This window comes from Nerophis lumbriciformis, linkage group LG03 (genome assembly GCF_033978685.3).
Source record: "Nerophis lumbriciformis linkage group LG03, RoL_Nlum_v2.1, whole genome shotgun sequence".
In the NCBI taxonomy this organism is placed as follows: Eukaryota; Metazoa; Chordata; class Actinopteri; order Syngnathiformes; family Syngnathidae; genus Nerophis; species Nerophis lumbriciformis.
The window spans coordinates 10,017,784-10,042,562 of record NC_084550.2 but is presented as its reverse complement, the minus strand read 5'-3'; the positions used below and the strand labels follow the sequence as shown (position 1 = coordinate 10,042,562).

Here is a 24,779-nt window from a genome sequence, read left to right as displayed (position 1 = left end):
TTTGGAAACATTTTTGTTGTTTAAATGTGCTATATAAAAAAAGTGGATTGGATTTGTACAAATTATCTACCTTAAACTTGCTGATAATGCCTACGGTACACATTAGCTTTTTGGTAGCCTTTTATGAAGAGAGAAAAACTCAAACTTTTTTTTTCTATTATTTTTTTTTTAATTACATTTCTTACAGTTTGGAAGTGTAATTCAAATATTACACTGGAATAAAAAGGACAATATAACATACATCCATAAACGTGGACGCATGTGGAAAAAGTGCAATATATTTATCTGTACAGTAACCTATTTATTTATGCACCTTATTGCTTTTTTATCCTGCACTACCATGAGCTTATGTAACGAAATGTCTTATTTGTACTGTTCAGTTCAAATTTGAATGACAATAAAAAAGGAAGTCTAAGTCAAATTACATTGGCCGATAGAGAGCAGCAGCGAGTCAATGAGCATTGTGTGGCGTTTGTGTTACACGTAAAAAATGGAACTTTCTAGAATCTGCACAGTATTCACGTTACTCAAGACCGATCTTTGGAATACATGCTAAATTGTTGTTTAAGATTATTAGATTCAGGTCCCAGCCACCAATTTCACTGTTTTTGGCCGCCAAATTAAACAATTACAAGTGAACCGCCTTGAGAAGAACCTTCATTGGTGGAAAACCGGTGTACGTGAATGCGTCACTGGTCGACATCCTAACACCCAGCAACCAAAGACGTCTGCGGCGCCACACATTTTCATTGCACGCCAACATGACATCCACGACATTCGCTTTGCTTTTTCTGCGGCTTTCCGCCTCCATGTTTTCGGAAGCCGAAGCGGCGAGAAGCCGTACGGGCAGTAGCCAAAACAGCTTCCGACGGGCGGCGAACGGCGTCTATCAGACCCTCAGCAGCGTGTTCGGCGAGGACAGCATCCGAGGCCTGTACAAGGTGAGTTGGTAACATCTGGGATAATCATTCAGCGGTTTAAAAAATTAAAATTAAAATTAAAAAAAAAAGTAATATTGCTGGTAAGGAATTAAATCTTAAATGGTGGGGCAGTTAGCTCGGTTTTAGCTTAAAAAGCATTAACTAGCAAATGTAGCATATTTTCACTTATCACTAGTTACTGTCAATTATCGTGTATCGTAGATATGTTTATTAAAAATTATTTTAGTTACTATTGTTAGATATTTTCATTGAAAGTTATTACAACTGAATAGAGTCAAATTACCAGTCATTTATTGTCGACCGCTCATCTTGCTAGCTTGTCAGCTATTGCTACTTCCGGTGTGGTCAGCTATTGCTACTTCCGGTGTACTCAAATTTACTCGGCCAAATAGGTTAGAATCCATCCATTTTCTACAGCTTGTCCCATTCGGGCTCGCTGGAGCCTACCCCAGCTGCATTCGAAATTGATTAAAATTAGGTCATTTAGGACCTCTAGTAGTTATACGTATTTTAGTGTAAGCTCATGTGTGCCATCAAATGGAATTTGAGTTAACGCTCAGATTCCCTTACACAAGGAAACAACTCATAATTCATTCTCCTTCTATGCCACATCAATATGGAATGCACTCCCAACAGGTGTAAAAGAAAGTGCATCTCTATCCTCCTTCAAAACCGCACTAAAAGAACACCTCCAGGCAACTACAACCTTAAACTAACCCCCACACCCCGGATTGTAAATAATGTAAATAATTCAATGTATATACTCTGATGATTAACTTGTGTGTTGACTGAATTATGCTGATAGTATATATTTGTACCATGAATTGATTTAAGTGGACCCCGACTTAAACAAGTTGAAAAACTTTTTCGGGTGTTACCATTTAGTGGTCAATTGTACAGAATATGTACTGTACTGTGCAATCTACTCATAAAAGTCTCAATCAATCAAAAACATCCATCGTCCATTTTCTACCGCTTGTCCCTTTCGGGTCGCTGGAGCCTATCTCAGCTGCATTCGGGCGGAAGGCGGGGTACACCCTGGACAAGTCGCCACCTCATCGCAGACACAAGGAAACAATGGAGTCAATAACACATTTGCTTTAAAACAGGGGTGATCACACTTTTTCTGCAGGCGAGCTACTTTTCAATTGATCAAGTCATGGGGATCTACCTCATTCATATATATCATTTATATTTACTTATTTATGAAATATATGTTTTTGTTAAGTTAAAGGTGTTTAAAGATAATACAAGCATGTTTAACACAGTTAATTTTGTTAATAAATTAAAGGTGTTTAATGAAAATACAAGCATGTTTAACACTTATAGTTAATAAGTTAGAAGTGTTTAAAGATAATACAAGCATGTTTAACACAGTTAATATTGTTAAGAACTTAAAGGTGTTTAATACAAGCATGTTTAACACAGTTAATATTGTTAACTTAAAAGGTGTTTAAAGATAATACAAGCATGTTTAACACAGTTAATATTGTTAAGTTAAAGGTGTTTAAAGATAATACAAGCATGTTTAACACATAGTTAAGTTAAAAGTGTTTAAAGATAATACAAGCATGTTTAACACAGTTAATATTGTTAACAACTTAAAGGTGTTTAATAATACAAGCATATTTAACACAGTTAATAGGCTCCAGCGCCCCCCGCGACCCCAAAGGGAATAAGCGGTAGAAAATGGATGGATGGATGGATATTGTTAATAAGTTAAAGGTGTTTAAAGATAATACAAGCATGTTTAACACAGTTAATGTTAACAAGTTAAAGGTGTTTAAAGATAATACAAGCATATTTAACACAGTTAATATTGTTAATAAGTTAAAGGTGTTTAAAGATAATACAAGCATGTTTAACACAGATTCCTTTCTTTCATGAAGACAAGAATATAAGTTGGTGTATTACCTGATTCTGATGACTTGCATTGATAGGAATCAGACAGTGGTGCTGATAACGTCCGCATTTTCGAATGGAGGAGAAAAAAAGTCCTCCTTTCTGTCCAATACCACATGAAAGTGGTTGGTTTTTGGCATCTTATTTATCCAGCTTCCGTACTCCTTTGTGTACACTTTACAAGAAATACATTGTCGGCAAACTCCGTAGCTTGTTAGCTTGTGCACGCCAGCTTTCTGAGACTCTTATTTTGTTAGCGCAGGCAGGATGAAGCAGGGCTTTTATTGTGCAACTGTGCAGTCGGTCTTTGGCGTTTTGACGACAGGTACGGCGCCAGAGTCTGTTGAAATAAAGTGTTTCTCGCCTTCCTGTCGGTAATTTTAATGAACTGGCAGCAGCCAGCGTCATCTCAGAAGACCCTCGGGTGCCGTGAATGTCAATCAAGTGACGTCATAGTGAAGATTTATGATCGCTCATTTTTAGGACTACTTTTTGAATGCCTGGCTGGTGATCGACTGACACACCCTCCACGATCGACCGGTAGCTCGCGATCGACGTAATGAGCACCCCTGCTTTAAAAAGGTGCATATAAGTGTTATAATGAAGACCACAGATGTGTCTATATTAGCTATAATAGCCTACTATCAAAATGAACGCGTCGCAGGCTGAGGCAAATCTTCGTTGACAGAAATGTTGAAACGTAATATTTATTGTACACATTTTTACAACATTAGTAAATCAGAGGCTACTCTGAGATAACTTCTGGAAATAACTGGCTTAGAATGGCCAAAGGTATAAATGTATGTCTAAGTTAAAGGACACGGCAGGCTGTCTTTTTTTTTTTTTTTTTTTTTTTATAGATTACAATCTTTGGCAAGCTAGATAATGTTTGCTGTGGTCTGGAACAACATGGCACACATCTGAAATGCAGCCAATATTACAGATAGTGTTATGAGCTATGCAAAACTAAACAAATTTAACAGGGTCTCCATCCCATAAACCAAATGGCCTCATATGGAACTTGTTCCACTGTATTTGTGTTCATTCCCAGGTCACCATGTCCTGGCGGGTACATTGTAGTTATTGGCAACCAGTTATTTAAGTTTAGATTAATTTCTCTTTATTCTTTTCCAGTTTTTCTCCAAAGCGACAGAGCGCTTTGTTCATGGAGTGGATTCCTTTCTCGACACAGTCTGGAAGATCTGGTCTGATCTCCTGGACGTGATGGGCATTGACTGTAAGTGTCAACATGTAACCTGAATTTCTTTAGCGTGGCCATGTTTCAATGAATCGCCACATGCGTCATCTACTTAAACGAATAAACGCTGCACCTCAAATGTACACATCCCTTCCGTGAACAGGTGGCGCCAAAATTATTTGAAATTAGTACAGTTAGGGATTTACTGTAAAAAAAAACCTTGGGTCAACTCCCCACGGTTAGTATTACCGTTTTAAATTAAAATGATCAAAACAATTGATAACTCCACAGACTAACTGCTGCCTTCAATGCTAACATGAAAACGAGATGACATTGTTCCTCATTAACATACCCCAATATATATATTAAACAATACTGTCTGAGCAAATAAGCTATTAAATAGTGTACATGGAACCTACAAGCCGTGCCCTCTTAGCACAGTGAGCTTTCTATAGTCAATACAAGACGAAGAGGTTTTTAACAGTGCGTTAAAGGGGAACATTATCATAATTTCAGAAGGGTTAAAACAATTAAAAATCAGTTCCCAGTGGCTTATTTTATTTTTCGAAGTTTTTTTCAAAATTTTACCCATCACGCAATATCCCTAAAAAAAAAAGCTTCAAAGTGCCTGATTTTAACCATCGTTATATACACCCGTCCATTTTCCTGTGACGTCACATAGTGATGCCAACACAAACAAACATGGCGCATAGAACAGCAAGCTATAGCGACATTAGCTCGGATTCAGACTCGGATTTCAGCGGCTTAAGCGATTCAACAGATTACGCATGTATTGAAACGGATGGTTGTAGTGTGGAGGCAGGTAGCGAAAACGAAATTGAAGAAGAAACTGAAGCTATTGAGCCATATCGGTTTGAACCGTATGCAAGCGAAAACGACACGTCAGCCAGCGACACGGGAGAAAGCAAGGACGAATTTGGCGATCGCCTTCTAACCAACGATTGGTATGTGTTTGTTTGGCATTAAAGGAAACTAACAACTATGAACTAGGTTTACAGCATATGAAATACATTTGGCAACAACATGCACTTTGAGAGTGCAGACAGCCCAATTTTCATCAATTAATATATTCTGTAGACATACCCTCATCCGCTATCTTTTCCTGAAAGCTGATCTGTCCAGTTTTGGAGTTGATGTCAGCAGGCCAGGGAAGCTAGGGTCGATATTCTTTTCTTGATCATCTTCGGTGGCATAAGGGACGGTGTGAGCCAAGACATCCAGGGGGTTTAGCTCGCTCGTCTGCGGGAACAAACTGCCGCCATTGCTTGCCGTGCTACCGAGGACCTTTGTCCCTGAATTGCTCACACACTCCGGCAGATTCAATGGGGGTCTGGCGGCAGATTTCTTTGACTTTATCGTTGGAAATGCATCTGCTTTGAGTGTCGCAGGATATCCACACATTCTTGCCATCTCTGTCGTAGCATAGCTTTCGTCGGTAAAGTGTGCGGAACAAACGTCCAATTTCTTGCCACTTTCGCATCTTTGGGCCACTGGTGCAACTTGAATCCGTCCCTGTTCGTGTTGTTACACCCTCCGACAACACACCGACGAGGCATGATGTCTCCAAGGTACGGAAAACAGTAGAAAAAACGGAAACTAACAGAGCTGATTTGACTCGGTGTTTGAGAAAATGGCGGATTGCTTCCCGATGTGACGTCACGTTGTGCGTTTAATTCGCCAAAATTCACCCATTTAGAGTTCGGAAATCGGTTAAAAAAATATATGGTCTTTTTTCTTCAACATCAAGGTATATATTGACGCTTACATAGGTCTGGTGATAATGTTCCCCTTTAAAAAAGGACCACTGAACAGAACAGTAGGTCACCCCAATAACCACCAGATATAAATATTTTGTTCTGCAACAATCATTTAAATAAATCTTAAAGTGCTACAGTACAAAGCAAAATTCAAAATAAAAGCTTAGCCATTGAAACATAACATAAAGACAAACTCAGTGAAGCTTAAGAAACAAAACATGCAAAATACTGTTTTTTGACAGTGTCTATTTTAATTATAAAAAATATTATGCACATTTAATACTGTGATAACTGATCATTTTAGTCACAATATGTCATATAGTTACATCCTTTAGTACAAGTGACAAAGACCTTGTCCAATAACAAATTATGGATACCATACAGCATGTAAAATCCCCTCCAAATAGACTATTTTTCTGTTTGCAAGCAGTGATAAGGGTGTGGTAGGGTTGTACGGTATACTAGTATTAGTATAGTACCGCAATACTAATGAATCATACCACATTTGAAGAGTACCGGTCCCGCGCCCCGTTGTCTCATTGCTGGTTTTACGAGCAGACGAGCATGTTCGGCAGCGCACAAACAGAGTACTTACAAGCAGACAGTGTGTAGACAGAAAAGGGGGAATGGGCGCCTTTTGGCTTAATAATTGACGATAAAGGTGAAGTTATAACACTGAAATACCCTCAGGAAGAGGTGCTTTAAGACATGGCTAGCTAGCGGCTAAAGTCCAGCCGCAGTCGGCAGTGGTTTAGCTACTTCTAAATCACTAATCCTGGTCTCCATGGCGACAAATAAAGTACGTTTCTTACAAGTATCATCCCTGCAGAACGAGGAATAGCTAAACATGCTTCACTACGCACCGTAGCGCACCGGAATCAAAACGTAAACAAACGCCATTGGGGGATCTACACCTGACATCCACTGTAATGATACCAAGTACAATAGCGTATCGAGTTGATATTTTTTGGCATCGCAACAGCTTTAAAAAAAAAAAAAAAAAAATCATATGTTTGTAAATGCACCGGCATCAAAACGTAAACAAACGCCATTGGGGGGTCTACACCTGACATCCACTGTAATGATACCAAGTACAATAGCGTATCGAGTTGATATTTTTTGGCATCGCAACAGCTTTAAAAAAAAATCATATGTTTGTAAAGTCAGGAAATATGTCCCAAGGACACATAAGGACTTTGAATATGACCAATGTATGATCCTGTAACGACTTGGTATCGGATTGATACCCAAATTTGTGGTATCATCCACACAGAAGAATAAGTGATTATTACATTTTAACAGAAGTGTAGTTAGAACATGTTAAAAGTGAAAGTAAGCAGATATTAACAGTAAATGAAGTAGATTAATAATTAATTTTCTACCATTTGTCCTTAATTTTGACAAAATAGAATGGAAAATGACACAATATGTTACTGCATACGTCAGCAGACTAATTAGGAGTCTTTGTTTGCTTACTTACTACTAAAAGACAAGTGGTCTAGTATGTTCACTATTTTATTTAAGGACAAAATTGTTCTTCGATTGCAATAAGAAACATGTTAATGAACCCTAAGATTTTTTTGTTAAAATAAAGCCAATAATGCCATTTTCGTGGTTCTCTATTTAGAAAAGTATCGCAATACATTTTGATACTGGTACCAAAACATTGGTACCGGGACAACCCTAGTTTGGACAAAACAATGTTTTAGTTTAGTTTTTAGTTATTTACTCTTTAAACCAAAATCATAACCGCTCTCTAACACAAACTTAGGAACACACATTAAGGTTCATGAAAAGTTTTACTGCACATAACCATTATTAACTGCTCCCATACAACACACAAGTCTTTTGTCAAGATATAGATTTACTGTAGAAAATGAATAAGATTATAGGGGTGGGCCAACATTTTTTACTGCATACGTCAGCAGCTAAATTTGGAGGATTGTATGTTCAGTGTTCACTATTTTATTTAAAGGGGAACATTATCCCCATACCTATGTAAGCGTCAATATATACCTTGATGTTGCAGAAAAAAGACCATATTTTTTTAACCGATTTCCGATCTCTAAATGGGTGAATTTTGGCGAATTAAACGCCTTTCTATTATTCGCTCTCGGAGCGATGACGTCACATCGGGAAGCAATCCGCCATTTTCTCAAACACCGAGTCAAATCAGCTGTTATTTTCCGTACCTTGGAGACATCATGCCTCGTCGGTGTGTTGTCGGAGGGTGTAACAACACGAACAGGGACGGATTCAAGTTGCACCAGTGGCCCAAAGATGCGAAAGTGGCAAGAAATTGGACGTTTGTTCCGCACACTTTACCGACGAAAGCTATGCTACGACAGAGATGGCAAGAATGTGTGGATATCCTGCGACACTCAAAGCAGATGCATTTCCAACGATAAAGTCAAAGAAACCTGCCGCCAGACCCCCATTGAATCTGCCGGAGTGTGTGAGCAATTCAGGGACAAAGGCCCTCGGTAGCGCGGCAAGCAATGGCGGCAGTTTGTTCCCGCAGACGAGCGAGCTAAACCCGCTGGATGTCTTGGCTCACATCGACCCTTATGCCACCGAAGATGATCAAGAGAAGAATATCGACCCTAGCTTCCCTGGCCTGCTGACATGAGGGTATGTCTACAGAATATATTAATTGATGAAAACTGGGCTGTCTGCACTCTCAAAGTGCATGTTGTTGCCAAATGTATTTCATATGCTGTAAACCTAGTTCATAGTTGTTAGTTTCCTTTAATGCCAAACAAACACATACCAATCGTTGGTTAGAAGGCGATCGCCGAATTCGTCCTCGCTTTCTCCCGTGTCGCTGGCTGTCGTGTCGGTTTCGTCGGTTTCGCTTGCATACGGTTCAAACCGATATGGCTCAATAGCTTCAGTTTCTTCTTCAATTTCGTTTTCGCTACCTGCCTCCACACTACAACCATCCGTTTCAATACATGCGTAATCTGTTGAATCGCTTAAGCCGCTGAAATCCGAGTCTGAATCCGAGCTAATGTCGCTATAGCTTGCTGTTCTTTCTGCCATGTTTGTTTGTATTCACTATGTGACGTCACAGGAAAATGGACGGGTGTTTATAACGATGGTTAAAAATCAGGCACTTTGAAGCTTTTTTTTTTTAGGGATATTGCGTGATGGGTAAAATTTTGAAAAAAACTTAGAAAAATATAATAAGCCACTGGGAACTGATTTTTAATGGTTTTAACCATTCTGAAATTGTGATAATGTTCCCCTTTAAAATAAAGCCAATAATGCCATTTTCGTGGTTCTATATTTAGAAAAGTATCGAAAAACATTTTGATACTGGTACCAAAATATTGTTATCGGGACAACCCTAGTTTAGACAAAACAATGTTTTAGTTTAGTTTTTAGTTATTTACTCTTTAAACCAAAATCATAACTGCTCTCTTCATCGAAGACGTCCAACACAAACTTAGGAACATATATTAAAATGAGAAAAGTTTTACTGCACATAACCATTATTAACTGCTCCCATACAACACGCAAGTCAGTTTTTTTTTGTCAAGATAGATTTACTGTAGAAAATGAATAAGATTATAGGGGTGGGCCAACATTTTTTTACTGCATACGTCAGCAGCTAAATTAGGAGGATTGTATGTTCAGTGTTCACTATTTTATTTAAGGACAAACTTGCAATAAGAAACATGTTTAATGTACTGTAAGATTTGTTAATATAAAGCCAATAATGCCATTTTTCGTGGTCCCTTTTATTTAGAAAAGTACCAAAATATTGGTATGGGGAAAACACTAGGGTGTGGCTGCATGCACATTTTAGTCTCAGAAGTGTGGCGAGGTTAGTTTCTCAAAATATGAAAGGTCTAAGACTTTGAATGTTATAAAAGGCCTGCTACTCTCTGCTGTTCAGTAACTAGCCAGCCACAATGTGAAGTATTAGAAGTGTAAGTGCTCACGTGACTTGATGCCTTTGCTCCCACACGTAGCGTCCAACCTCAGCCACTACTTCAGCCCGGCGTCCCTGAGCAGCTCGCCGGCACGCGCCCTCCTCCTGGTGGCCGGCGTCCTGGTGGCCTTCTGGTTCCTCTCCATGTTCCTGGGCGGCGTCTTCTACCTGCTGCACGCCGTCTTCGGCCGCTTCTTCTGGCTGGCCCGCGTGGTCCTCCTGGCCCTGTCCTGCCTCTACGTCCTGCAGAAGTTCGAGGGCGACCCCGAGCGCGCCGTGCTGCCGCTGTGCGTGGTCATGGCGTTTTACTTCATGACGGGGCCCGTGGGCGTGTACTGGCAGCGCGGCGGCGGCTCGCTGGAGGAGAAGGTGGACCAACTAGACACGCAGATCAGGCTGCTGAACATCAGGCTGAGTCGGGTCATAGACGGCCTGGAGCGCACGGAGTAGAAGCGCTGGAGACAACATCTGTTATTTCGTTTTTATTTTTTACCTGCTTGAATCTGAAATGTGAAGAAATCAAGACAACTTTATGATGCCTCCAGCATTTTTTTCAAAGTGTTTTGGAAAGACAAGCTCACACGCTGGGCTATCAAGTTGCGTTTTTAATGTTATTCCACAACTTTTACGTACAGTGTGTACAACACTGGGGCCAAAAGTACAGTGATAGTACCTTTTTATTTATTGTATTTCCTGTATCTTGTTAGTGACTTCCTGTATGGGCTTAAGTATTGGGACACACCACCAACAGGAAGTTTGAGGATAATGTGGAATTTGCAGCTTCCCCTCTTAGAATACATTTGAATGACTGGATTTAAAAAGGGTGTTTCTTCAGGTCCTTAGTCCGCATGCATCACCTCCTCCCGCTCAGCACTTAGAGGCGCATTTTCAATTATAATTCACTTTTCCATCAGTGTCCTGCCATCGGCCCTTTTAGGAGAACAAAGTAGTTCCTTTAAAGGTTGCTTTTAATGCCTGATGGATATGTAGAGTGCACCATTCTGGATCGCATTCCTTTTCCTCTTTCAACCAACATTCAGGACTCTTGAGGGCAATTTTGTATATGTTGACCACTAGAACCACCTAATATTTACACGCTAATGCACTAAATCTCAACATGGTAATGGTACATCATTTATTAAGTACCGAATTTTTTGGAGTATAAGTCGCACCGGCCGAAAATGCATAATAAAGGAAAAAAACATAAGTCGCATTTTTGGGGGAAATTTGATAAAACCCAACACCAAGAATAGACATTTGAAAGGCAATTTAAAATAAATAGTGAACAACAGGCTGAATAAGTGTACGTTATGATGCATAAATAACCAACTGAGAACGTGCCTGGTATGTTAACGTAACATTATGGTAAGAGTCATTCAAATACCGTATTTTTCGGAGTATAAGTCGCACCGGCCGAAAATGCATAATAAAGAAGGGAAAAAACATAAGTCGCACTGGAGTATAAGTCGCATTTTTTGGGGAAATTTATTTGATAAAAGCCAACACCAAGAATAGACATTTGAAAGGCAATTTAAAATAAATAAATAGTGAACAACAGGCTGAATAAGTGTACGTTATATGAGGCATAAATAACCAACTGAGAACGTGCCTGGTATGTTAACGTAACATTATGGTAAGAGTCATTCAAATACCGTATTTTTCGGAGTATAAGTCGCACCGGCCGAAAATGCATAATAAAGGAAAAAAACATAAGTCGCACTGGAGTATAAGTCGCATTTTTTGGGGAAATGTATTTGATAAAAGCCAACACCAAGAATAGACATTTGAAAGGCAATATAAAATAAATAAAGATTAGTGAACAACAGGCTGAATAAGTGTACGTTATATGAGGCATAAATAACCAACTGAGAACGTGCCTGGTATGTTAACGTAACATTATGGTAAGAGTCATTCAAATACCGTATTTTTCGGAGTATAAGTCGCACCGGCCGAAAATGCATAATAAAGAAGGAAAAAAACATAAGTCGCACTGGAGTATAAGTCGCATTTTTTGGGGAAATGTATTTGATAAAAGCCAACACCAAGAATAGACATTTGAAAGGCAATTTAAAATAAATAAATAAATAGTGAACAACAGGCTGAATAAGTGTACGTTATATGAGGCATAAATAACCAACTGAGAACGTGCCTGGTATGTTAACATAACATATGGTAAGAGTCATTCAAATACCGTATTTTTCGGAGTATAAGTCGCACCGCACCTGACGAAAATGCATAATAAAGAAGGAAAAAAACATAAGTCGCATTTTTTGGGGAAATTTATTTGATAAAAGCCAACACCAAGAATAGACATTTGAAAGGCAATATAAAATAAATAAAGAATAGTGAACAACAGGCTGAATAAGTGTATGTTATATGAGGCATAAATAACCAACTGAGAACCCACATATGCGGTCCTCTCCAAGGTTTCTCATAGTCATTCACATCGACGTCCCACTGGGGTGAGTTTTTCCTTGCCCTTATGTGGGCTCTGTACCGAGGATGTCGTTGTGGCTTGTGCAGCCCTTTGAGACACTTGTGATTTAGGGCTATATAAACAAACATTGATTGATTGAACGTGCCTGGTATGTTAACGTAACATATTATGGTAAGAGTCATTCAAATAACTATAACATATAGAACATGCTATACGTTTACTAAACAATCTCACTCCTAATCGCTAAATCCCATGAAATCTTATACGTCTAGTCTCTTACGTGAATGAGATAAATAATATGATATTTTACGGTAATGTTATAATTTCACACATAAGTCGCTCCTGAGTATAAGTCGCACCCCCGGCCAAACTATGAAAAAAAACTGCGACTTCTAGTCCGAAAAATACGGTAACTATACCATAGAACATGCTATAAGTTTACCAAACAAACAGTCACTCCTAATCGCTAAATCCCATGAAATCTTATAAATCTAGTCTCTTACGTGAATGAGCTAAATAATTAGATATTTTACGGTAATGTGTTAATTTCACACATAGGTCGCTCCTAAGTATAAGTCTCACCCCCGGCCAAACTATGAAAAAAACTGCGACTTATAGTCTGAAAAATACGGTAACTATAACATGCTATACGTTTACCAAACAATCTGTCACTCCTAATCGCTAAATCCCATGAAATCTTATAAATCTAGTCTCTTATGTGAATGAGCTAAATAATATTTGATATTTTACACTAATGTGTTAATTTCACACAAGTCGCTCTTGAGTATAAATCGCACCCCCGGCCAAACTATGAAAAAAACTGCGACTTCTAGTCCGAAAAATACGGTATGTTCATGTGGTACATTTGAACTATTGGATTTAAGTCCAATTCTGCTAAATAATGGAGTTAAAAGTCCCTGCAATTAGTCATAAGGGAAATGGGGTCATGTAGTTTCAGTCTGCAGTTTATTGCACTAATTACTCAAGTATAGTCAATACATCTTGCCCTCATGTGGGATCTGAGCAGAGGATGCACACGCCACAATGACATCCAACGACTTTGAGACACTCGTGATTTAGGTCTATATAAGTAAACATTGATTGTTGTATTAGCCTTTTTGAACCGTTCAAAAAGTCCTCAATGGGGAAGAAGGCAGTTCTTGTTAAAGCCGGAAGTTCTGTTGCCGCTGCATGTTTTAGTACTCTGACGACCGCATGTGTTTTGTTTGTGTGTATTTATATAAAAAGTGGTTTTAAAAAAGTGTGTTTGTTGAAACATGTCATTCAAATAGTGTTACATTGTTGAATCAAGTTTACAAAAGGTCATTATGGATTTTAAAGTGGCATTTGTTCCATTTTACATTGGATTTTAGTTTGTTTTTTCAAGTCTTAAACACTGAATATGATGTAAACTTGCTGGCAAACCTACCCAATTATTCCATTCACAAATACTTGCTACTCTTGTTATTTCATTTTCTGCCTTTTTTTCTGTGCCAACTTGAAACGGTTTTGTTTTTTCTATCAGTTAAATGTGCTTTCTTTAGAATAGGCCATGTCAAATGTTGAAAAACTGATGTGTGTTTTTAAGCAAACATGTTGGTAGCCAATCAGCTTCTGTTGTGTGTATGAAAACTATGTATTTAAATAAAATAAACTGACTCCAATAGGATGACGTCTTCCATGTGTTACTACGGTCATAAACAAATAGTCTCTCTTGGGAAGATATTTTTAGATCAAATTGTTGAAGCTTCCCCACACTGCAAAAACTGAAATATCTCAAATAAGGGTGATATTTGCTTATTTTCTGTCTGATAAGATAATTCTTCTCACTAAGCCATACTTGCCAACCCTTCCGGATTTTCCGGGAGACTCCCGAAATTCAGCGCCTCTCCCGAAAACCTCCCGGGACAAATTTTCTCCCGAAAATCAGGCCGAACTGGAGGCCACGCCCCCTCCAGCTCCATGCAGACCTGAGTGACGTGTCGACAGCCTCTTTTCACGTCCGCTTTCCCACAATATAAACAGCGTGCCTGCCCAATTACTTTATATCTGTAGAATGATGGAGGGCGAGTTCTTGGTTTCTTATGTGGGTTTATTTGTTAGGCAGTTTCATTAACGTCCTCCCAGCGCAGCAACAACACACAGTCACGTTTTCGTCTACTGTAAAGCAGTTCGTCTGCCGTAAACAGCAATGTTGTGACACTCTTAAACAGGACAATTCTGCCATCTACTGTACATGCATATGTGACAACATCTACTGCGCACAAAACAAGGAGACGAAGCAGAATGCATCATCAGACGGGGGTGTTCAGCATGGTTAGAAAAATAGTGACGGAATAGAACAAGGATGGACAATTCAACCCTTAACTCAACAATGAGTAGATGAGTGTGTATATGTGTAAATAAATGAACACTGAAATTCAAGTATTACACACACACTTGACTTGGTGAATTCTAGCTGTAAATATACTCCTCCCCTCTTAACCACACCCCCCCACCTCCCGAAATCGGAGGTCTCAAGGTTGGCAAGTATGCACTAAGCAGATTTTATGTTAGTGTGTTTTACTTGTTTTAAGGGTTTTGGTCCTAAAGGATCTCAGTAAGATATTACAGCTTGTTACTGAGATTTGATGACCTATATTGAGTAAAACATGCTTGAAACTAGAATATCAACTGTTGCAAAGCTGTGTAAACACTCACAAGTATAAAACTACTTTTTTAAAGTAATTTCTTACTTCAAGCATGAACAAAAAAAAAAACCATGATACCGAACGCATATGATATTATGTCAAGATAATGGCACTACCATTTACTTAATTTAAGAATATTTTTCTACATATTGAGCAAAAAAGTTTCTTTTTTTTTTCCTACCAAGAAAAGTGCACTTATTAGTGAGAATATACTTATTTTAAGGTAATTTTGGGTTCATTGAGGTTAGCTAATTGTACTTGTTTTGGAAAGTCTTGACAAAAAGCCAAATTTTCTTGTTCTATTGGCAGATAATTAGTTCAAATACAATACCCCTCATTTTGTATTTTTTTTCCCTTGTTTTTGAACACTGACTTCTTGCAGTGCACTAGGTAGCAATACAAGACTAAATTTGGATTCCACCATGTACACTATTACAGACTACAATTGTGATCATACTTGCCAACCTTGAGACCTCCGATTTCGGGGGGTAGGGGTGGGCGTGGTGGGACGGGGGCGTGGCTAAAAGGGGAGGAGTATATTTACAGCTAGATTTCACCAAGTCAAGTATTTCATATATATATATATATATGAATGAAATACTTGACGTTCAGTGAATTCTAGCTGTGTGTGTGTGTGTATGTACACACATACGTACACACAAATATATATATATATATATATATATATATATATATATATATATATATATATATATATATATATGGCTAGAATTCACTGAACGTCAAGTATTTCTTTATATATACACATACATATACACACACATATACACATTATATATATATATATATATATATATATATATATATATATATATATATATAGGGTAGCTAGAATTCACTGAACGTCAAGTATTTCTTATATATATATATATATATAAGAAATACTTGACGTTCAGTGAATTCTAGCTATATATATATATATATATATATATATATGTGTGTACATACACACACAGCTAGAATTCACTGAACGTCAAGTATTTCATATTATATACACACACATACATACATATATATATACAGTATATATACATATATATATATATATATATATATATATATATATATATATAAAATAAATACTTTAATTTCAGTGTTCATTTATTTACACACACACAACACTCATCTACTCATTGTTGAGTTATGGGTTGAATTGTCCATCCTTGTTCTATTCTCTGTCACTATTTTTCGAACCATGCTGAACACCCTCTCTGATGATGCATTGATGTGTGGCACGCACAAAAGTGCTTTCATCAAATGCAGTAGATGGCAGTATTGTCCTGTTTAAGTGTCACAACATTGCTGTTTACGGCAGACGAACTGCTTTACGGTAGACGAAAAACGTGACTGCTGTTGTTGTGTGTTGCCGCGCTGGGAGGACGTTAATGAAACTGCCTAACAATAAACCCACATAAGAAACCAAGAACTCACCCTACATAATTCTACAGTTATAATGTGATTGGGCAGGTATGCTGTTTAAATTGTGGGTTAATACTCAAATAAAATATTTGTTATTATGGACCTGAGTCCGCCTGAATTTCGGGAGAAAATTTGTCCCGGGAGGTTTTCGGGAGAGGTGCTGAATTTCGGGAGTCTCCCGGAAAATCCGGGAGGGTTGGCAAGCGGTAGGTTGGGAGTTCAAATCCCGGCCGAGTCATACCAAAGACTATAAAAATGGGACCCATTACCTCCCTGCTTGGCACTCAGCATCAAGGGTTGGAATTGGGGGTTAAATCACCAAAATGATTCCCGGGCGCAGCCACCGCTGCTGCCCACTGCTCCCCTCACCTCCCAGGGGGTGATCAAGGGTGATGGGTCAAATGCAGAGAATAATTTCGCCACACCTAGTGTGTGTGTGACAATCATTGGTACTTTAACTTTAACTATGATTGTGATGAATGTATTAAATGTAAGTACAGTAAAAACATTGAGGGTGTAAAAAGCAGCATCACCTACTGTCCTTTTTGGGTTATACAATGTGGTCCAGCCAGGACACCGCAAAGCTTTACTGCCATATCTGCTACAAAGCCACATGGACAAACATGATTTAAGTGCAAACAAACGCTTTAGACGGTAACAGTGTCACAGAACAGATTTATTTTGTTTGTTTGTTCTGCAAAAAATGATATTCCCACTTGTTCAAAGTTACCTAAAAATTAGTAAAGGACGATGCATAGTTTAGACTATCTGCTGCTTGGTCGGTTAAAAACATGCTTCATTTTAAATACTAAAATGCTAAAACTAGCATGGCATTACAGTCCCATTCTACAAAAAAGTACAACTTTCTATTTGGCAGTATGAAAAAAAAAAAACAATTGTTACCTTTTGAGAAAAAGGTCCAAGTATACCTTCCTTTGGTGGTGCAGTGGTTCACATAGTTGACTGCTGCAGGCTGTGATTGAGCGCCACTCGAGGCTGTGGTCCGCCTTTGCTTTTAAGTCCACAACAGCATAAGCTTCATAGAAAATGGATCCAAATCCTAAAACCAAATCTTCGTTAAAAAACTAGCTTGTAGAAAAAGACGGCTGTCAGAAGCGGGACACCAGTCTAACGTCCAGGCCACTCGCTCCATCCGCCCCGGAACTTTGACCCTGGCTTGATCCTTGGATGACCTGGATGTGATGGAGGCCGCTGTTGAAGCTGGCGCACAGCACATTGGACGAGTCACTCGGTGCCAAAGACACCAGAGGACCGGCGCCGTCCAGCGACAGCGTCCCTAAGCAGACTAGACAGAGCGTAGAAACGTAAAAAAAGGGAGGGTTGAAATACGTAGACTATAATGTAACCTCGCACACCTGCGGACTTCTGGTCCCAGATTTTGACGGAGCTGTCGTGGGAGGACGTCGCTATCAGAGCAGTGCCCCCGGGAGGCGTGGGCAGGAAGACGCAGCACGCAGTGGTCTGCAGGTGACCTCGGTACTCCACCACCTTGCAACCCGGCTGACGAAGGTCCCACAGCTGTAGACGCAGATCAGAACGCACTTTTTTTTTTCTTTAAACATGAAAATATCACTGGATAATTTGCTTCAAGTTAAAGGGGACCTGTGATTAATGTTGTCCTATTAAAACATCTAAAAGCAGTGGTTCTTAACCTTGTTGGAGGTACCGAACCCCACCAGTTTCATATGCGCATTCACCGAACCCTTTAGTGAAAAATAAAATGTTTTTTCAATTCAAAAAATAGTTATGTTTTTTTTACTGGTGCACAAAATGAACATCACCTTGTTCAAAGAACAAAACCAACAGTGCATGAACTCACAACAAATTACACACATTACCGTGAATTGATTGACGTGGACCCCGACTTAAACAAGTTGAAAAACTTATTCGGGTTTTATCATTTAGTGGTCAATCGTACGGAATATGTACTGAACTGTTTCATATAATGTATTCTCTTCCTTTGCAATCTACTAGTACAAGTTTCAATCAAACAACCTGCAAATCAGATGGAAAATTAGAGGGAACATTGTTTGGGGGTCATCCAGAATACGCTGATAGGGAGAAGTTTTTATTTACACGATAAGTCGGATGTGTCTTAACCAGTGTTGGGTTAGTTACTGAAAACCAGTAACTAGTTACAGTTACTAGTTACTTTTTCAAAAGTAACTCAGTTACTTACACCAAAAAGTAATGCGTTACTGTGAAAAGTAACTATTTAGTTACTTCTTTTTTTCCCTTTTTTTTTAAAGGCTCCCATTAATGCCCTTTTAGCCTTCATTTCAGTACAGTTATTGCACTGGAGAATAATCAACTTGACATGCATTTGCATCACTGAACTCTGCTAAGCAATGTGGTCTACATACAACACACAAAGACAAAGATATGTTTCAAAGGGCCAATTTATTTCAGGCCAGAACAAATTGACAAAACTATTTTAAATAGCTGCAACATAATGGCACTTTAACTTTAAGTAGATAGGATCTTTGAACAAAGACACAACTTACATTTAACTAAAATGTTATTTTCTTTGTGCTCGACAAAAGAAAAGTATTGAGAATGTCTCCATGTTAAAAAAACTCGACTTCTGGCTTTGCCATGATGTCTTGTTAGTTGTTATGAGAGTTGCGTATGTGTGTGTGTGGCCCTTTAAGATATGACAGCGTGTGAGGTGAGTGACGTCAGTGAGTGAGTGGTCGAGAGAGGTGAGCGAGCGGCGACAGTGAGTGCGTGCAGGTGCTCTATCTTGGTGGATGGCTGCGTCCAATAAAGTCACAAAGTTGCAACAAACCGCCCGTCTTGTCATTCACCCTCAGCTGTAAAGACCCACTGCCGGGTAAAGTGAAGGTTGTTAGGCCCTGGAGGAACGTCTCCCTTGCGCTCCTCAACTGCGGTATGGTAGTCTCCCCCGCCCCCACCCACACAAAGCACGCCTTTTCTTTTCCACCGCTGCAATAAAAACACTCAGATCTTCTGTTTCTATCCGATACTACATGAAAAATAACGTAAAATAACGCAGTAACGCATCATGTAGTAACTGTAACTGAGTTTACTGAATATAAAAAAATAACGCGTTAGATTACTAGTTACCGCCGAAACTAACGGCGTTACAGTAACGCGTTACTTTGTAACGCGTTAGACCCAACACTGGTCTTAACCTCCGCCGAACCCCTGAGGCCGACTCACCGAACCTCTAGGGTTCGATCGAACCATGGTTAAGAACCACTGCTCTAAAAGGCTTAGTAGCCACATGCGTGGACAGCACCTTTTAGCTCTTATTTCCAAAATTGTGTACACTACCGAATTGGGGTCTTATGGCCACTTATACCATATCATCTGGTGGTGTCAGAAGAGTATAACATACAATGGAATTTGGAACAAGAAAAGTGTAAAAATAAGAATTAGCATGTCACTAAACATGAAGTACACATTTGTGTACTTATGGACTGAGTACATCATATCAAAAGATGATTTTTAGTTTTTATTCTAATTAGGGTCCAATAAGCCCAAATAGCAAAGAAATAAAAAAAAAAAAGCATGTAAACAGCTTGGGACTTGAGGTGTTGTTACTCTGGATACTCATGTTAAACAATACCAAAGCATCAAATCATGTTTATGCATTTTGGTGTGAGCTTGCATGCATTTTTGGATGACTGTTTGCAGGGTTTTGCTGTCTGGCAACGTTGTGACATAGCGAGGCGGATTTACTTATTTGGATGTTAAATCACGCTCTGTCCTCTGCTTCAGGCTGAGGAAACAAATAGGGTAGGATAAAAGTATTTTCATATAATATTGGCATGGGTATAATAGACAAATGGTGCTAAAAGCAGATTTTTTTTCAATTTATTTAATGACCTGATGAATGTATATATTGTTTATTTTTGACCATGTCTGTCTGTGTTGGCCCTGCGATGAGGTGGCGACTTGTCCAGGGTGTACCCCGCCTTCCGCCTGAATGCAGCAGAGATAGGCTCCAACACCCCGCGCCACCCCAAAAGGGACATGCGGTAGAAAATGGATGGGGGAAAAAAATAAAAATAAATAATGAAAAAAATAAAAACAGCGGCAACTAAGACTACATATGTAAACAGTGTACATTTCCAAAAAAGATCAATTATGATGAAGGCCACATAATGCACTGCCTTACCTGAGCTGAAGATTTATTCATGAACGATTTTTATTTTTTTTTAAATGGGTGATCATTTTTGCATAGTCGCTGTTCTGTTCCATTAAGACGTTTTTTTTTGTTGTTTTTTTTCCCCAAAAACTGTTTTTGGGCAGGGGAGCGGGGAATAAGGCGACCGTGATTATATTGTTGGAGGGAAGGCGACCCTGACTATAATGTTGGAGAGGGTGGGGAAATGTTTCATTTGCAATCTGGTAACACCTCCACAAACGAGCATCTTGCAGAAAGACTCAAAACGGATTATAAAAAAATGACTGGATCAAAATTGACACCAAAGCATATCGAATACTTTCAGACCACAAGGAAGTGTTTTAGATGTAGATTATCCTCCGAGGTCCCCCTTTAACATACAAATAAACAAGTTGATTCAATTTTACTTCATTGTTTTGGGTCAGAAGTAGGTCAACGAGCAATGAAAGTGCAAAAAAAATTCCTTTGCAGTGCATGTGTGAACACTCACTAAAACAAGAGTAAAGGTTCAAACCCTCAAAACAGACCACCACATGAATACAAGGACCGCCATACTAACATGACAATCATATCAATTGTTCTCTTGTAGGACTTAGTGGTTTTATATGCACTGTGACGCAACATTTAGTAACACAAGTTTGAAAAAATTGCACTCTATTTTCTAGGGGTGTAATGGTACGTGTATTTGTATTGAACCGTTTCGGTACGGGGGTTCGGTTCGGAGGTGTACCGAACGAGTTTCCACACGGACATATTAAGTAGCGTAACGCACGTTGTGTAAACAATGAACACCGAGGCACAACACTACCATGAATTGATTTACGTGGACCCCGACTTAAAAAAGTTGAAAACTTATTAGGTGTTACCATTTAGTGGTCAATATGTACTGTACAATCTACTAATAAAAGCTTCAATCAATCAAAAACACACGGCATGCTAGCAGCTAACAGGCTACGATAGAGTGACCATACGTCCTCTTTTCACCGGACATGTCCTTTTGTGGAGCTGTCATGGCGGAGTTTCTTAAATGTCTCAAATGTCTGGCATTTTGAGTTAGGGTTGCGTGTATTTTCAATGTACGTTCAGGGTTAAGAAGGGGTTAAAAACAAAACTAATAGTGCGCAGCAGCATTGGTGAGGGAGGGGCAGAGACAGAGAGAGAGAGAGAGAGTTATGATAAACGCGCATGCGTCGCCAGGCTCTGCTTTTTATCCATAGATTTATCAGATTTAATTTTTTTATTATCTATAGCAGGGGTGTCAAAAGTGTGCCCCGGAGGCCATTTGAAGCCCACAGCTAATGTTTTAAAGGCCCATGCCACATTCTAAAAATACTATTCAAATAAACAAAACAAAGGTGAAATAAAAAAGCTTAAAGGTGAAATGTAATTTAGAAAAACTTGCAATGTTGACTAATAAAACAAAGCTGTTTTTTTTTCCTTTCAAACTGTCATTGCTCAAAACATAATATTGAATCAAAATCAACTATGAATTATTGACCTATCCAAGGTTCCGATTACTTCACATCAAATATTCCACCAAGAAAAATATTTTTGATGAAAGATTTTGCAAATTTGGTAAAATAACCCAAAAATTTATATTTTGTTGTTTTCTTACTGTACCGAAAATGAACCGAACCGTGACCTCTAAACCGAGGTAGGTACCGAACCGAAATGTTTGTGTACCGTTACACCCCTGCCATGTTCTGATCCACTTCAGGGATGTCCTCAGATTTCAGTCCTTTTTAAATGACTTTAGGACTAATAGTGAACCCACAGGAGGCAGTCCGTTCTTGTGTTCACATGGCGAGTCCATTTCCAAAAATGAGGCCGTGCAAAAAATGACTACATTACATTAGCGTGTGCACTGGGAACGCAAAGCACTCCAGGTGCTAAATATCAGTCTCCGGACGGGAGGCGGTCTTACCGTGGCTTCACAGCCTTGGCCCCCAAAGCCGTTGCTGCTGGACACCAGGTAGTATCCATCGGGAGAAACGTCACAGTGCGTCTGGATGTACTGCTTGGCCGGGAACGTGTTGGTCACCTTCCACGAGCGACTGTCCCACACCCTGTGCGACCACATGACACAACACCCATTACAGCATGTCACAGCCATCCCCAAAACATGTGCAAATCTGTAGTTGGTGAGCTGCAATTTCCCTGTGTTACTAATGGGTCCTTGTTTCCCAACTAGTAATTTGTCCCAAAAATTTAGTTTTTACACTACTGTTACGAAAAAGTAATGCTTCAAATAATATCTACAGCAGTTACATTGCCCCTACACTGCAAAAACTGAAATCTAAGTAAGATTAAATATCTCAAATAAGGGTGATATTTGCTTATTTTCTGTCTGATAAGATAATTCTTCTCACTAAGCAGATTTGATGTTAGAGTGTTTTACTTGTTTTAAGTGTTTTGGTCCTAAATGATCTCAGTAAGATATTACAGCTTGTTGCTGAGATTTTATTACCGATATTGAGTAAAACATGCTTGAAACTAGAATATCAACTGTTGCAAAGCTGTGTCATCAACTACTTTTTTTTTGCATATCATTGTCAAAATAATGGCACGAGCACTTAATTTAAGAATATTTTTCAACATATTGAGCAAAAAAGGTCTTTTTTTTCTACCAAGAAAAGTGCACTTAGTGAGAATATACTTATTTTTTAAAAAAAAAGGTATTTTTGGGTTCATTGAGGTTAGCTAATTTTACTTGTTTTGGAAAGTCTTGACAAGCCGAATTTTCTTGTTCTATTGGCAGATAATTTTGCTTAGTTCAAATAAAATACCTCATTTTTGTATTTTTTTTTCTTGTTTTTGAACATTTTTTTCAGTGTGCTATATGGTACTATTTTTATGTCTCATTTATACACAATACAGCAGTTATTCAATTGCAAACTTGACATGTAAATGTATTTTTGTGCAAGTGTAAACTTGTAGTTTCGTCGTCTGTCTTTCCAACATGACATTTTATAAAACAAATTTAGAAGGCTCTTATTATCCAACAATTCCTGAGATAGGCTCCAGCGCCCCCGCGACCCCAAAAGGGAATAAGCGGTAGAAAATGGATGGATGGATGGATGGAAGGGATTGATTGAGACTTTTATTAGTAGATTGCACAGTACAGTACATATTCTGTACAATTGACCACTAAATGGTAAAACCCCAATAAGTTTTTCAACTCGTTTAAGTCGGGGTCCACGTTAATCAATTCATGGATCCCGATAAGTCCCATGAATGTGAACGATGCGGAGATATTTATAAAACAATCTTGCCTTCTTTCAAACTTGCTTCAAAGCCGTTTGGAGTTTGAGTAACGCATGTTTCCTTACAACAGTAGATATCTCCATACATAGGTTTACCCAAAGAGCGTTGCGTTAGTCAGCAGTTTTGATTCAGCTGTAGTCAATGAGTTCCTTTTTTTGGGGCAGACTGGCTCGTACATGCACATGCATCCTCTGCAGTTGCCATTTCAAATACAAAGTAGCATATACTTTTAACTTCAGTCTGTCTGTAGAGTCCATTTGAAAGCGCTACAAATTGACATGATGGAAATGCAGTCATAGGGGACCTGGCCTGGAAGAGGGCTAAGGCACGTAAATAAGACCGCCCACAAAATGGTGCACTCTGAAGAGACAAAGTGACTTGAAGATGGTTTGTAAAACAAAATCCATGTAAGATGTTGACCAAAGAACCACCATTACATGTTATGTAGACCACAAGGAAGTGTTTTAAATGTAGAAACAAATTATACGACCTCTAAATCAGTGTTTTTCCGACCACTGTGCCGCAGCACACTAGTGTACCATGAGATATTGTCTGGTATGCCGTGGGAAATTATGTAATTTCCCCTAATTGGGTTAAAAATGTTTTTTGCAAACCAGTCATTGTCTGTGCTGTCAAGAGCTCGGCAGAGTAACTGATACTCTTCCATATCAGTAGGTGGCAGCAGTAGCTAATTGCTTTGTAGACGTCAGGAACATGATTACAATATGCAGACAACAGCGAGAGGCAGTACGCAGGTAGGTAAAAAAAAAAAAGGAACTAATGCTTAAACCAAAAATAAACAAAAACGCATTGAAGCTTAGGGATGGCTATGAAAAACGAAACTAAAACTGAACTAGCTGCAAAGTAAACAAAAACAGAATGCTGGACGACAGCAAAGACTTACAGCGTGTGGAGCAGCAGACGGGGTCCACAAAGTACATCCGTCCATGATAATCAACAAAATAGGAGTGCAAGACAAAAACTAACTACACAGGAAAACACCAAAAAACTCAAAATA

The 24,779-nt window shown here is 38.9% G+C and overlaps 2 protein-coding genes across 3 annotated transcripts in view; one reads left to right on the top strand and one right to left on the bottom strand.

The window, feature by feature from the left end:
- The first annotated feature begins 677 nt into the window (after positions 1–677).
- Positions 678–13,862, top strand: bri3bp (bri3 binding protein). The gene is made up of 3 exons (XM_061933413.1): positions 678–941; positions 3,978–4,080; positions 9,797–13,862. The coding sequence occupies exons 1-3, from the start codon at positions 762–764 to the stop codon at positions 10,204–10,206; spliced, it is 693 nt and encodes a 230-aa protein (XP_061789397.1). The 5' UTR covers positions 678–761; the 3' UTR covers positions 10,207–13,862.
- A 3,119-nt stretch (positions 13,863–16,981) lies between these two features.
- Positions 16,982–24,779, bottom strand: part of wdr31 (WD repeat domain 31) — a 37,398-nt gene continuing 29,600 nt past the window's right edge. For both annotated transcript variants that reach the window (XM_061928163.2, XM_061928164.1), the window contains exons 8-10: positions 22,422–22,563; positions 17,700–17,862; positions 16,982–17,629 (exon numbers count right to left, since the gene is read on the bottom strand). In XM_061928163.2, coding sequence (XP_061784147.1) covers positions 17,433–17,629; positions 17,700–17,862; positions 22,422–22,563 — 502 coding nt within the window. In that variant the 3' untranslated portion in view covers positions 16,982–17,432. The remainder of the gene's footprint in view (positions 17,630–17,699; positions 17,863–22,421; positions 22,564–24,779) is intronic.